At 44.4% G+C, this 15,943-nt stretch overlaps 1 protein-coding gene across 1 annotated transcript in view; it reads left to right on the top strand.

Moving 5' to 3' along the window:
• Positions 1–15,943, top strand: part of CSMD2 (CUB and Sushi multiple domains 2) — a 575,968-nt gene that overhangs the window by 496,223 nt on the left and 63,802 nt on the right. Inside the window, exons 41-45 of the mRNA XM_012812368.1 lie at positions 306–515; positions 4,600–4,788; positions 5,928–6,105; positions 7,412–7,557; positions 15,786–15,866. Coding sequence (XP_012667822.1) covers positions 306–515; positions 4,600–4,788; positions 5,928–6,105; positions 7,412–7,557; positions 15,786–15,866 — 804 coding nt within the window. The remainder of the gene's footprint in view (positions 1–305; positions 516–4,599; positions 4,789–5,927; positions 6,106–7,411; positions 7,558–15,785; positions 15,867–15,943) is intronic.

Genomic DNA, 15,943 nt, shown 5'->3' with positions numbered 1-15,943 from the left:
CACAAATTAAAACAAGTGCTGATCCTGAACTTTGTTTTTAATAAAATAAAATAGACTCCAGTGGAGCTCCGAAATGGCTGATGCCTTTACTTTTGAATTAATGTACTCTTAAGATCAATCCTGTCTGAGAACAAGAGACTTGGCTGGACCAGCAATTCCCAAAGTATGTTCTGGGAGCACAGAATTGAGTGGGTGGGAAGGGGGCAGTAGGAAGTCGTGGGAAGACAGGAGATGCTTTCATGAAGCAGCACCCTTGAGAGGGACTGTGTTGCTTTGGGCACTGTCTGCCTCTGTCTTGCTCCCAGGAGCGCACATCCAGTTCCTGAACTTCTCCACCGAGCCCAACCACGACTTCATAGAAATCCGGAACGGCCCCTATGAGACCAGCCGCATGATGGGCAGATTCAGTGGCAGCGAGCTTCCCAGCTCCCTGCTATCCACGTCCCACGAGACCACCGTGTATTTCCACAGTGACCACTCCCAGAACCGGCCAGGATTCAAGCTGGAGTATCAGGGTAAGGACAAGGAGTTCCATGTTAGTGCCTCTGCCCATCCCCATCCCTGACCCCCCATGGCCCATCTTCCCAGCCTTCCATGTGGGAGAGACAGAAGCCAGAAGGGATGGGGCTGGCGGCAGGCCTGTCTACAGAGACTTCCTTTCCTTGGCAGATGCCTCTGGCCCCTGTGTGACAGCTCAGTTCTCTCATAGCCTTTTCCAGAGTTGGAGGGCCAACAGCACCCTCAGAGGTTCTATCTCTATCCAGATCTGATGGTCAAGAGCTTTCCCTGGGCAAAAGGAAATCCCCTTGGTATGCCCAGCCAGGCACTTCCCCAAGGGCCTGATGAACTGAGTTACTCCCTCTGGGTCCTTCCCTGGAGATGAGGCCTGATTACTGAGAGCAAAGCTCTTTCTATGACAGGGTAGAGGGTTCTACTTACAGTCCTGCCAGCACCCGCTGAGCCTCGCACAGCAAGACAGAGTTTCCTGTGTGGGGCCCAACCACACCTGCTGTGGCTCTGCCTTCCTGAAGTGGAATCCTGTGACAGCCCCATTCCTCCCAGCACTTTCTCCGGAACAATCCCCATCCACTCCAACTCAGGCTTGCCCTGTGTGATGGGCCTTCCGTCCCCTGTGGGTATATGGAGACTGTGCCCAACCTGTGCAGCTGTACCAGGCAATCCATATTTTCTCTGCCAGAGGCTTCCCTGTTGTGACTTCCTGAACCATTTGTTCTAAATCCCTTCCCAGATTCTTCAAATTTGTTTCAGATTTTTAGACTTTTTCCCAATATTAATACATGATTGTAAAAAAAATTAAAACAGACTGGGTGCAGTGGCTCCTACCTATAATTCCGCACCTTGGGTGGCTAAGGCAAAACGATTACTTGAAGCCAGGAGTTCAAAACCAGCTTGGGAAACAAAGTGAGACCCTGTCACTACAAAAACAAAAATTTTTTTTTTAATTAGCCAGGCACAGTGGTACATACCTGTATTCCTAGCTACTTGGGAGTTTAAGGCAGGAGGATCCTTTGAGCCCCAACCTTGTGAGATCCTATCTTTAAAAATAAAAGAAATTAAAACAAGTAAGGCCAAAGCTCTCTTTGTCTGCCACCTCTAAATCCGTGATAATTCCCCAGGATTAATCATGGCTGTTTTGATGTGACCTTTCCAGAGCTTTTCCTATGCCTTGACATACATATGTTTTTTGTACCTGTCAAAAATATGTAATGTTTTACAAAATTTTTCGGCTATGTTTTCTATATAAATAGTACCACATTTATGCAATATTTTGAGAGTTGGCTTTTTCATTCTGGGAATAATAGGGCATGGAACTCCACCTTTGTCAGAGAGGAATTCTGAGCTAGGACTGGGTTTGTCCCTTAAGGAAAGCCTTAAAAGCATATCCCACCAGGTGGGCACAGTTGGGCCAGTTCGCTCCGGGGTCTCTTCCTCAGAGAGCTTGGGCCCATCTCAGGGAATATGTCAGTGGTGTGGCTGGGCTGGTCACCTCAGGGAGAGCCTCAGGAGGAGCTGAGCTCACACTCAGACAAAGGAAATGAAGCTGCCACTCCCAGGGGAGCTGTGTGTGGGTTTGTCACACAGGCCGGCCTTACCAAGAGGGTCTGTGCCTATCAGGTGGGAGGGGCTTACTTGTCAGTAGATCCTGTCACATCAAATGGCTGCGGTCCGTCACAGGAGGAACTTGGTCCCAAGTGGTCAGTGCTCCCATTAGGGACAGATTTATCACCTTACACCAAGGCTCCCCCACCCCCGTGTCTTAAGTTTACTAGGACTTCGCTAACAGGACCCTCCTCCAGATGTCCCCCTCAAGTCCACCCCAGCCACAGTCTGAACCAATCCTGGCATCAGGTCACTCCCTTCAGCTCCACTTCCCCGAAGGCTTCTTGTTTGAGCTGATCCCAGCCTCTAGAAATAGGTTGTTTCTGGTGCCAGGGACCCACCTGCTCCCACTGAGGCCTCCCAACTTGTGACAGGCCGAAATACCTCTCCCCGACCCCAAAACCCACATTCTCCATTTATACCTTCCTCGCTCCTATGGAACTACACCCTGAAAAGCAGCTCTGCCTCACTCCTCCTGGGTTTTCCCTCTTTGGAAATGCCCCCGTTCATGAAGGAGCCATTTTTCCCCATGGAGGCTATGTAATAGGCCCAGCTCTCTGTGGTCCTGCAACTTCTTTTAGAAGTCTGACTCTTTAGCCTTTTTCAAAACTCCTTTGAAGGAGCACATTGCACTTCCTTATGCCAAGGTTTTCTTATCTCTTCTTCAGCTAAAATATTCCCAGAAAATTTTTAGTAACAGTGTAAGGTATTCCTACCGGCCTCCCAGTCTGACAAGCCTAACGCATCCCATTAAAATTTCTCAGGAGGGTTGTGTTTATATGGAGCCTAGCAGAATGACTAAGATGATGTATAGTTGTTCCAAACTGTTAGGCATCATCATTATGAATCCTTTGAAGTCGTGTCCATCTAATGATGTCGCCTTGCCTGGAAGTGCATCTCCCCTGTCAAAGTGTGTCCCAGGGACAAACCCAGCTGCTCTTCCTCTGAAAAGTACATGATTCCTCCTCTTAGGGTCTGTTTCTCCCCTCTAGACTCAACCTCTCCCTTTCCCTCTCCTTTTGAAGCTTCTTCTAGGGAAACAAGCTCTGGGATTTTTCTCGGTATCCAGGTACTATCACTGGAGTTTCTGTCTTTGTAAAAAGCCAAGATCCTTCGAATGGAAGAAAGGATCCGTTTATAGGAAGACACTTCCTACAAAAGCCTAGATGCTCTTGTCAAAGCTGCCTCTGGCTCCCCACACACGAGTAGCTACTCAACACCTTTGGGTCCACACAGTCCCCACAGAGGCTTCCTTTGAAGACCCCACTCTCCCCATTTAGTCTCCTACCTGAAGTCTCCTTAACACTTCCATTGCCAAATCAACCAGACCCCCTCTGCCACCAGGGCCGTCCTTGCTTTTCCTACAGCTGACCAGCCTCACACACACACACACACACACACACACACACACTACTATGGGGTGGATCAGGATTGTTGACACACCCCAGTCACCTTGATGACTTCCCAGGGAAACCTGCCCCATTCCTCCCACTGGGACCTCCCCGTATGATACTGAATGGAAGTGCATAACATAACCACCATCATTGTTGACTGTTACCTTCAAGATCATCATTATTTATATTGTTATTATGTCTGATAAATGCAGCCACTTTTATGAAACATTCCTTCAGTCTCTACTGTTTCCACTAAAAGTTTCCGCTGTCAGAACATTCCATCTCTTCCACTGCTGATTTCCTGTGCAAAGTGAGCCCCATGATTGCCACGAAGGCTGTGCTGTGTCCTGTGGACCCAATTAATGGAAGGCTTAGCTCAGTGAATCCCTCAGCAGCCCTTCTCTGATGGGAGGGCCTCAGCTCTCCTAAGACATCTGCTGTTGAGTCATCACCACCCATTCTCATGGAAGCGGCTTCCCTGCTCTTTCTGGGGACTTGACAGTCATGCATTCCTGTAGCCCAGCTCTTCCTCCTGAAAAGTTTTACTCCTTGCCACAAATTTAGCCCATTCCCACCAGATTTATTCCTTTCCAGTGGATTCTGATCTCTCCAACTTGGAAAGATCCCACTCACATCCAACCTTCACTGCTTTCTTTGTCTGTGATCTTGACCCTTGTTGTAAAGGTTCTATGAGATAAGCAGCATTGAAAAGAGGTGGACCTATGCGTGGCCCTGAGCGGTGCTCAGTGAACAGTGGTTCAGTCTAATGATGTCTTCCTTAAGCCTCATTTCCCAAGGAAATACTGATAACAAATAATCTTTATTGAGTATTCACCATGTGTCAGTGCTGTGCCTATCTCATCCTACTTAGTCCTTACAGGAGCCATGTTATAAGTAAGAAAGTGGAGGCATAGAGCAGTTGAATAACTTACCCCAAACCAACAACTGGTAAATAACCAAGATCTGGCTGGGTCTAAGACTTGGTGCTTCACCACTCTGATAATTCTCTGCTACTCTTGTCTCCCAGTTGGGAAGAAAATACCCACAGAGAATAAAGTAACTTTTCTCCCCCAATCTTTTCCAGCCTATGAACTTCAAGAGTGCCCAGACCCAGAACCTTTTGCCAATGGCATCGTGAGGGGTGCTGGCTACAATGTTGGACAGTCAGTGACCTTCGAGTGCCTCCCAGGATATCAACTGATTGGCCACCCCATCCTCACATGTCAACATGGCACCAACCGGAATTGGGATCACCCCCTGCCCAGGTGTGAAGGTATGTCCCTCCCTCATCCTGGGTCATCCTTCCTGGGCTGGTCCTGGAGATGGGTCCAGAGCAGCCCCACATCCCACCTGCTGTTTTATGGGGCCACCAAAGCTCGAGGTCCAGGCATACTTTGGTCTATCTTGGTGGCAGAGCTCAGGGAGAACCTGGAAATTTGGGAAGATCCAGGCTGATGGTCTAGATGCCCCCAGTGGACGGGAAGGGGAAGGCTCCACAGGAGGGCGCAAGGGCCCAGTGGTGAGCTGAGGGCAGAGAGGGAGAGTTAATCATGGCATTTCCTGAAGGGAGGAGGGAATGAATCCTCTTTCTAAGTGCTCTCTTACCTCCTCTTCACCTGTCCCCTCCCCCACCTGCCATACTCTCCCTCCCACATGTCTCTGGAGAGACCTGAGCTGATTATATCAGGGCACTAGAGGTGGCACTTCCTTGGGTCTTCCTTAACCACATTGAGGATGGGAGAGGACAGGGAAGTTGTGCTGCCTCCACCTTCATCTATACACTTTAGTTCCACTTTCCTTCCTTTTTCTTCCTGGCAGCCCAGCATTTTCCAGGAGGAAAGGCAGGAATTGGTCTTGAAAGGGGAAGGTTTGGCAAGGGCAGTGATCCGGGAGAGAGTTCCTGGCAGATCCGCCTAGGCTCCATCCCTAACCATTCTGCCTCTCTGAGCTTTGGTTTCTTCCATAGTAAAATGGAACTTCTCATCTGTTTCACAAGAGCTGGGACTCCTGCAGATGACTCTAAAAAGAGCAAATCTTAAGAGACAGAAACATATTTTTCTAGTTTCTTAGCTCTTTCTGCAAAAACACTGCAACCCTAACCCTAACATCTGCCTCCTCCCATTCCTGAGTAGAGAGAGGGACAACGTCAGTGTGACCTTCCTTCTTGGCAGGTCTCTTCCATGAGAAAGAGACAGAGCTGCAACCAGGGCTGAACCACAGGGCTGTGGTGTGTTGGGACTGATGGCCAGAGCCAGGCATGGCCATCCCCAGCCCAGACTCCTGTCCCCCAAACCATCTCCATGCCAGGATGGTTTGTGCAGGGAGCTGGGAGTTGACTCGGAAGTCATCTGCACTCTCAGGTGGGGTGGTGTTTGTGTACTCATCTGTGTGTTTGTGTTTCCTCCCCGGCAGTCCCCTGTGGCGGCAATGTCACCTCATCCAATGGCACTGTGTACTCCCCGGGCTTCCCCAGCCCCTACTCCAGCTCCCAGGACTGTGTCTGGCTGATCACTGTGCCTGTTGGCCATGGCGTCCGCCTCAATCTCACTCTGCTACAGACAGAGCCCTCCGGAGATTTCATCACTGTCTGGTAGGGCCGCTGGGTGCCAGGGGCTCTGAACTGGGTTACTTATCAGTTACCTGTTGTTTGAGAAAACTAAGAGCTGAGTGGTTTTAAATGTCAGTATTAGCCTCCTGGGTTTCAAACAAACATGGTGGAGTGAGGCTCAGCTTCAATTAGTTAGCTGTTACAATTCCTTAAAGGGAGAGGAACAGGAAGGCAGTGGCTCCCAACCTATGGTCCTACTTAGACCAGAGAAAGTACCAGTGGATATGTGAATGGGTGCAGGCCATGGACATAGAGACTTTTCTCAGCATTTCCAGAATTCAGACCAACATTCTGCTTGGACCAGGGATAAGCTACTCAGACTAATGGAGGTTTCAGGGGGATTTTTCTGGTCATCTTATGTTTGAGCCAATACTGTCCAACAGAACTTTCTGCAGTGATGGGAATGTTCTGTGCCTGTGCAGTTCAGTGTGGTGGCCACCAGCTCCATGTGGCTACAGAGCACTTGGATGTGACTAGAGATACTTTGTAAATTTGATTTAATTTTAATTAATTTGGATGTAAATAGACACATGACTAATGGTTCCTGCATTGGACAACTAAGATCTGAGTTACATAGTTATGTGTAATAGAACTTGAGTTAGTTTGAAAATGGGAATACAAATTATTATTTAATAAGTACAGTTTCCTGGAAAGTTTTTTCCCCAAACCACTGGGTCTGTGGACAAAGATATAATTTTATTCCTTTTGTTTGGAGGTTACTGCCATTCTGGGAATTGTCAAGGGATAGTGGGATTGTCTTCCAAAATTCCCAGGGCTGGATAACTGTAACCAGATTGATTGCCCTGGGTTAATTTTAGCTCAGTTTCCAAGCAATGGCTAAAGACAAATGGGAGGGACTAGATAAGGTTCCTGGGGAGAAACCCTTGGCCCAGAAAGGCAATATGGGGATATCTCTTTGCCCGGGGGACAAGGAAGTGGGGCTAGTGGGGCTAGCAGTGGCAGGAGATTCCTGCAGCAGCTCCTTGGCCCTGTCCCAGAGACACACAGCCTGGCATGGTGTCTGCACTGCCCTGTAAAGCAACTGGGCTAGCAAAGAATCAGACGAATGAGGAGTCAGCGTGAACTTCACCCATTCTATCAACTGCATGGGGATACTGAATCAGGACAGGTTCAAGAGAGATGTTTATGCCCCTGGAGGAAAAGTGTTGGGTATAAGAAGAGTCACAGCCATCCACTCCAGTTCTCTCTTAAGGTCACTGATGGCACCAGGTATAGCAGGCAGCCGCAGTGACTGGTGACATGGCAGGGCTTTCTTTCCTACATGCAGGGATGGGCCACAGCAGACAGCTCCACGGCTTGGGGTCTTCACCCGGACCTTGGCCAAGAAGGCGTTGCACAGCTCATCCAATCAGGTCCTGCTCAAGTTCCACCGTGACGCAGCCACAGGGAGCATCTTTGCCTTGGCCTTCTCCGGTCAGTATGGAAGCCCAGCCTGGTGGAGGGGGCCAGTCGTGTGACTCTAAGTGAGTTGTATAGCCTCCCTGAGCCTCAGGGTCCCCAGGGTGACGAGAATCAAATGTATTACCATATGTGAGTACTCCCAGCACAGAGCTCGGATAACTCACGTTCTGTGAGGGCCATTCATTCAAATGACACAGTCACTGTGCACTTACCTGCACCCCAGTTTCTCCCTTTGCTCCTTCTAGAGCAGTGTTTTTCCAACCTTCTTTTTTTTTTAATCTCATGGCATCCTTGAACCTACAGTTAAACTTCTGGGGTGTGCTTAAATCATGTTGCCGAAAAAAAAGAGTAAAAAAGGAATATACTTACTGTGCTTTGAACTTCTTTTGAAAATAACTTTATTAATGAACTTTAAAATTTTTCACAGCACACCTAAGATCCTCTCATGGCACACTGGTTGAAAGTCACTGTTCTAGAAGGTTCTCCCTCTCCAAAATAATCCAAAGCCTTGGCTGACCTCTCACGAAGTTATGTGTTTTCATGCACAGATGAAATTGTAGTGATTCCAGGTAGAAAGAACATGGGTTTGTTCTTATTGGCAGCCTGATTTATTCCAGAGTTCAAAGTCAGGGACCTAGATATTTCCTCATATTTATTATAGTGGAACTGCATAGAAAAACTTATGGAAAGTTTTCTGTGGGCTTGTGCACATCTATGGAATGATATATGTGTTTATAACTTATAGAGCATTATATATATTTGAATGGAAAATCAGGAAAGCCCGATTTTATTCCTGGCTCCACCTTGGGTCAGTTGCATATGACCTTGTGCAGGTCTCATCCCCATTGGAGACTTCAGTTTCTTCACCTGTAAAAGGCTTGGAGTTTGTGACCTGGAGAATTCTGTGACACAGTTAGGCAGATATTCTAATGCCCATTTTACAAATAAGGAAGTGGGGCCAACGGAAGGCTCAGGTACCTGCCCCAAACTGTGTGGACAGGATTGAGAACAGAGCCCAGTTCTTTCAGCTCTTCAGTATCAGTGCTGGCATAATGACACAGTGTTATTACATCCTGTGAGCACTTACAGAAACAAACATTCAGTCCTACACCTGCGGAAGAAGGGAAACAGAGAGGGCCAATAATATCAAAAACCTAATCAGGCCAGCACGATGGCTCACACCTGTAATCCTAGCACTCTGGGAGTCAAGGTCGGTGGATTGCCTGAGCTCCGCCTGAGCAAGAGTGAGACCCCATCTCTACTAAAAATAGAAAACTAGCCAGGTGCTGTGGCAGGCGCCTGAAGTCACAGCTACTTGGGAGGCTGAGGCAAGGAGATCACTTGAGCCCAAGAGTTTGAGGTTATTGTGAGCTACCACGGCCACAGCATTCTACCCAGGGTGACAGAGTGAGACACTGTCTCAAAGAAGAACCCACGTATATAGAATAAAAGGGGTCACTGTACACCAGCCCAGTAATTGTTTCAATTTATAAAAGGAAATCCATATAGGACCCAGGCTAAGAAAGTTAACTTCAAAGGAACACAAATCAGACAATTCTCAACTAATCTGGGGCTCTAGATTACAGAAAATGAAGGAGGCATTCCCGTGGGTGTTTAAGGGGAAGAAAAATCAAGAGTTAGGTGTGTGCGGGATTAGAGCCTAAAATTGTGCCACCCTAGCCTCAGTCAGAACTATTTCTCCAGAATGTAACCACCCAGAGAGGGATGCACCACTGGCTAAAAATAGAGACAAATGAAAGAAAAGATATAAGTGGGAAACGCTGATACAAACTAAGCACAGACTTCGATAATAATGGAAAATCTAAATTCAAAGCAAAATACAAATACAACAATTCTCTACAAATAATAATTTTATGTTAACACATTACCCAAGTAGATGGAAGGACAGGAGAATGTCCTTATCTTTCGTGAAGGTACAATCAATATGTGTTACTCAATTGTTGAATTTGATAATTAGAGAAGTACAGGTTTCAAGCATATATTATGGTCGCTAATACATTTCAAATAGGGGATAACACTTCTAAATCACTAAATAGAAAAGCTGGTGAAACGTAATTCAAATATAACAGGTAGGAAACAAAGAAAACTCGTTAGAAGCAAAGATACAGGAAACACAAAATAAAATAAAGCCCAAGAAGAAGGGGAAAGGGGAGAGAGAGGGGAGGGGAGGGGGAGGATGGGTGGAGGGAGGGTAATTGGTGGGACACACCTATGGTACATGTGAAATTTCCTAGGTGTAGAATATAAATGTCTTAACACAATAACTAAGAAAATGCCATGAAGGCTATGTTAACCAGTTTGATGAAAATAGTTCAAATTGTATATGAAACCAGCACATTGAACCCCATGATTGCATTATTATAACAGCTATGATTTAATAAAAAATATGGTTTTTTTAAAATAAATAAATAACTAAAATAAAACAAAGCTGTAAAATAAAATCATTCCACTATAATGAAAGATGCAAATTTATCAAAGTTTAATTCACTATTTAAAAAAGCAAAGACTCTTAGATTAGGCTAAACCATATTTAACTGTATTTTTTTATACCAGGAATCTAAGCCAAAGCGACATAGTTTAAAAGTCAAAGAATGGCCAGTGATAAGTTAGGCAGCCACAAACAATAGTAACAATCAAAGAAAAACAGGGGATTCAAAGCAAGAAACATCAGATGGAGAAAGTGAATTATTTTATACCAGAAAATGCTATAACCTATAATAATAATTTTTAGTTTCTTTTATTTTTAACTATGGTAAAATACACCTAACATACAATTTACCATCGCAACCATTTTTAGGTGTACATTTCAGTGGTATTAAGTACACTCACATTGTTGGGCCACCATCACCACCATCCAATCCATAGCCAGAACTTTTTAATCTTACAAAACTGAAACTCTGTACCCATTAAACCACAATTTTGCTACTAACCCCTCCCCCCAACCCCCTACAGCCACCATTCTATCTCTATGAATTTGGCCAATCTAGGTACCTCATATAATTGGAACCACATGATATTTGTCTTTTTGTAACTGCCTTATTTCATTAAGCGAAATATTGGCTTCAAGTTTCATCCATGTGGTAGCACGTTCCTTCCTCTTTAAAGCTGAATGATATTCCCCTGCGCGAATGCCACATTTTGTTATTCCTCAAAGGGGACTTGGGTTGCTCCTACCTTTAGCTAGTGTGAGTAATGCCAGGAACATGAGTCTACCAGTATAGGACGATAACTGTTTAGTGATAATCCTGTTGGAAAGGTTGCAGGAAGATGCCCACGTGGTGGTAGGCAGCTTGAGACTACATACCAAAGCCTTGACGCAAGGGGATTAACTACACATTCAAAACAGTTTGTGATGTCTACACCACTCATGATGACTCCCGTAACTGCCCCCTCCCAGGGCACTGGGCAGCTATGTTTGTACCACTTGACACTCTACACACACCCCTGAGCCCCAGCCACAGTGGCTTGGACCAGAGGACCTAGACCTGACTCCAGCAGGGATCATCTGGTGTTCTCTCTTGGGAACTTGAAATTAGACTTAAAAGATTCTACTTTTCCCTGGACTCTTCTCCTAAAGAGAGACAATATAATTCCAGGTGCAATGGATTCTCTCCCTTCTCCCCTCCATGTGGACTTCACTTCCAAGAAGTGAAACAATCCCATGTGCGGAAAGAGAATGACTGAGACGTGGGGAAATTTTCCTTGGTTTCTGACCACTCAGCTCCTTGTCATCCCCCTTTGTGCTGTCTGTCTGCAGGTCCGCCCTGGGGTCTCTTATTCTAGCCTGAGTTGGTCGATGCTGTTTGCATTAAAGGTTCCTGACTGATGTCATCATCTAGGACCCAGAAATCCTACTTCTGGGAATTGTGCAAAGACATTTACATACAGATATTTCTTGTGCATAAAGATGTTTCTTGATGTGTTATTTACAACAGGGAAATTAGAAATTATCTAAATGTAAGATAACAGGAGGTTGGGTATATGAATTTTTATAAGTACTCTTAAAGAGAGAAGGGAAAATTTAGTCATTCCAAATCATTCAGATAGAATATAATTCATTGATTTAGGGAAATGTTTAGGTTATAGTGTTCAGTCCAAAAAGAGATGATTTTTAAGCCCCAGGTGACAGTATCGATACAACCAGAAAATGCAATGATGATGGTCTCCTACCCTAGACTATAGTCGCCTGTCCTTGTGAGGCTCTTGAGAAGGAGATATATACAAAGAACAAAAGTCAAGGAAGGGATTTTAAGATTAGCTGGGCCTGGACTCCAAACTCAGAAGCAGAACCCTCACTCTTCCAGTTGGTAAGTTTAAATCAATTGTGGAAACCTACATGTTTTCCTAAGCTGATTTTGGCTTTAAAATGTAGGACTATACAGCACGCCTCCTGGATGAAGGGCTCAATTACAATCTGGGTTTTACCTAACAAACACAAACAATGTAGCTTAATTGTTTGTATCCATATATTAATCTGAATTTTTTTTTATTTTCAAATGGACCTGTAATCCTAGCACTTGGGGAGGCCAAGGTGGGAAGATTGCTTGAGGCCAGAACTTCAAAACTAGCCCAAGCAGCTAGCAAGACCCTATCTTAAAAAAAAAAAAAAAAAATGAATGGAGCCATCACTTAAGCCCAGGAGTTGAGGCTGCAGTGAACTATGATGATATCATTGCACTCCAGCCTAGGCAACAGAGTGGGACTCTGTCTAAAAAATGAGCGAAGTAAAACCACAAAAAAATATATATAAGCTTCAGATGAAGGGCCAGTTGAACACACCCATCAGCCTGAGTAAGAACATGCCTAAGACACAGTACAATATGCCCCCCACTGTGGCTACTACTGACCTGACTGCTGCTTAATATAAAGCAGTGACTTCGCCCACCCACCAGCTAACAGGTTTACATGTACTAGAATTTGACTCATCTGTAGGGGGGCCTCTCTGGCAAGGGGAAGAAGGAGGGTAGGCACTAAACAAAATGTAGGTGTCAGTCTCTAATGTCCCCTGCTCTTGAATTCTATAGCAATAACATGGTAGATACTCTTTCAGCGGTGTTGAAAGAGTATGTTTGTGTTTGGGGGTAGGGGCCATGTCTGTAAAAGATCAAAGGTCAGACAGCAAAATGTTAACAATGCTTATGCCTCAATGGTGAGATTTCAGGAATTTTTATCCTGTTGTTATTCAGCATCCATAGATTTTCTGCATGAAGCAGAAATTTGTAAGTTTTTGAAAACATTATTTTATTTTATTTTATTTTATTTTAAGACAGAGTCTTACTTTGTCAGCCTTGGTAGAGTGCCATTGTGTCAGAGCTCACAGCAACCTCAAATTCTTGGGCTCAAGTGATCCTTTTGTCTCAGCCTCCCAAGTAGCTGGGACTACAGGTGCTCAGCACAACACCTGGCTATTTTTTAGAGACAGGGTCTCACTCTTGCTCAGGCTGGTCTTGAGCTCATGATCTCAAGCAATCCACCTGCCTTGGCCTCCCAAGTGCTAGGATTACAGGCATGAGCCACCACACCCAGGCTTGAAAACATAATTTTGAAATGTAATGGAAAATAACCCAAATCAAAATAGTAATCATAAATATATAAAATACCTAGCCTCTGTTTAAGCCATTTTATTTGCTTGATGTGTTTTCTGGAAAAGTTTAGTATACCTTAGAAGTCTCAAAGGTAAGTATGAGACTGAGAATGGAAGGTAATAAAATTTTTTTAAACTCCGATTAAGGAAAATGAGAGTTGGCTAAATAAAAAGTAAACACGTCTACAAATCAAATGACTGCCATAAATAAAACTAAGAAAATAATAAACTGTGAAAATAGAATTAACAGGCTAAGGTCAATATTGGATATTCATAGAGTTCGTCAGATTTGTAAGAACAATAAAGGCAAAGGACATGAATAGATAGTTAAAAAGAGAAATGCAGCCCACTAAAATATTTTTTAAAGTTCAACCTAATTAGCCATCAAGTGCCAATTAAAAGAAAATTAATTCTACTTTTTGTTTATGAGCTGACAAAGATCAAAACTGATCGCTATCTCCCCCAATGGGCTCTATGTTCCGTGGGTGGTATTGGTATCATTTATTGCATCCTGAGCACCTGACACAATGCCTGACCCAGGCTGAGCCCTCAATAGGTAATCATCAAATGAATTGGGTGAAAGAAGAATGGGGGCACCCAGTGCTGGAGAAGCAGTGGTTTTGTTGACAGTGTCAATTGGAACAATTTCAACAAAATGGCGGCACGCACGCTTTGGGTGCAGACACAGCCCTCCCTGGTTTATGTGAAATCAGTGTTAAACCCCCTTGGCTCCCTCAAGAGCACCTCTTCATTATAATGCCCACACTTCATAAAGTTTGTGTATTTCTCAATAGGACATTTTCAGCCAACGTGTCTGTAGAAGAAATTTATAGTTAGATCCCCAACACATAATACAGTTTCAATAAATCTATCTGTGGGAAAATCTCAAGTTACATTCCAGCTACAGTTGGTGAAATGTCAGACTTCCACGTGGACATGTGGAAAGGAACCCCCATTTCCACAGTGGGGTGTGTGTCTCAGATGCTGCTAGCTCTTCCACCCAATGCCTGCGCTAAACTCAGTCCCTGAGTCTTTCATATTTCATCCTTGCCTAGAATTTTGCCATGTCTCAAGCAGAGGAAGTTTGCTTAGTGCACTGAACGTTTAAGGTATAGTACCGTGCCGCCATGCTCAAACCCTCTGTTTTGCTACAGTCATAATTTTGGGATGATCGTGAAGTGATGTTTTAGGTATTTCACTTCTAGCATAATGGTTTATTGCATAAATTTCAGTATTTTATGGTGTTTCAATTACTTTGTGAGGGTTTGGGGTTGATGTATAACACATTATAGCATTTTCCCACTTAAAATAACGGGAAATAGACTTCTAGTTAGCATCTTGACCCAGAAGATCTGATTTCCAGGCATGAATCACTGACATTAGCAGGAGATCGTCCTGCATTTTAATCATTTCTAGTTGAAAAAAAAAGAAAAAGTAAATAATCAGAAAAGATGCATGTGTTAGAAAGATTTCATCCCGGTTTTATTTTAAATTCCAAACTTTGGAAACCCAAAGGGTTAACAATAGAGTATCTGTTCAGTAAGTCCTAGTAATTTCAGGTGATTAAATGCAATGAAGTGGGTTGGCTGCCAGGTCTTAGCTAAAGAAAAAAGTAATAATAATAATCGTAATTAATCCAATAGAGTCATTTCAATCATATTTTTTAAGAAATTTAATTATATGGGAAAATTCTTGCAATGTAATAGTAAGTGTGCAAGGATCAACAGAAAGTTGTGTAAGAGAAAAATATTTATATATGCAGAGAATAAACATTCCAAGAGAAGGCAATGGACAAGTTTGATTTTCTTGCCACTGTCTTCAAAGAAAACCTCAGATTTTCTTGAATGACCATGTAAAATATTACATTTATATTTTCAAAAAAAAGGAACATAGCAGGGGTTGGGGTGATTTTGAGAATAGTAATAATAATAAAGGTAACAGCAGTTAATACTTGTATAGCGCCTCACTACACGCCAGGCAGTGAAAGCCAAGTTATGAACCCACACTGAGTTTTGCCACAATAACACCTGTTCTCAAGCTCCATCCAGTCTCTGCCCACAGGGATATGGGAAGCCAGATGTTTCTGGTCAAAGAGCAGAAGGGTCCGTGGACTGTACTGGGTACTCAGAGAGGCCACGCATGGTATGTAGAGTAGCGGGAAGAATACGGGATCTAGGAGTGGCCAGCCCTGGATTCAAATCCTGCCTATGCTGCTTAAATTCCTATGTGACTCTGGGGAAGTAGCCTCACCTTTCTGAATCTTACTTGCTCATGAGTTGACTAAAAACACCTCCCAGCATGATCAGCTGTTGAGGGCGTTAGAGGGGCTGCCTGAGAAAGCACCTTGATACAGCAGAGGAGCTCAGCAAATACTCCCCTCTCACGTTGCGTGCTGGTGACTGTGTCCCTGGCTTCTTCTTAGATCCTTCCTCCTTTATTATTAATTTCAGTAAGAATTACAGAAGGTCAGCAAAATACACCTTGGCTAAACTCACTCTATATACAGACAAATACTCATGAGTATCGGTTTTGTGAAAGAGTGACAAATGAGGGGCTGAAGAATGGGATAATTGAAACGCTATGTGCTCTAAGAATGATCAATGTTGCCCTGACTTGTCTGCTTTTATCTTCTCAGCTTATCCACTCACCAAATGCCCTCCTCCCACCATCCTCCCCAACGCCGAAGTCGTCACGGAGAATGAAGAATTCAACATAGGTACCCTCTCCCAAGCCAGCAAGGACGGGGAGCCCAGGGCTGGTTGGGGAGGGGAAGAAGGGGGGAGCTAGCAGAGG

Source organism: Otolemur garnettii, unplaced genomic scaffold, assembly GCF_000181295.1.
Source record: "Otolemur garnettii isolate 467f Iridium unplaced genomic scaffold, OtoGar3 scaffold00204, whole genome shotgun sequence".
NCBI lineage: Eukaryota > Metazoa > Chordata > Mammalia > Primates > Galagidae > Otolemur > Otolemur garnettii.
Note: the sequence above shows the minus strand (reverse complement) of the source record. Positions and strands in the feature narration are given on the sequence as shown.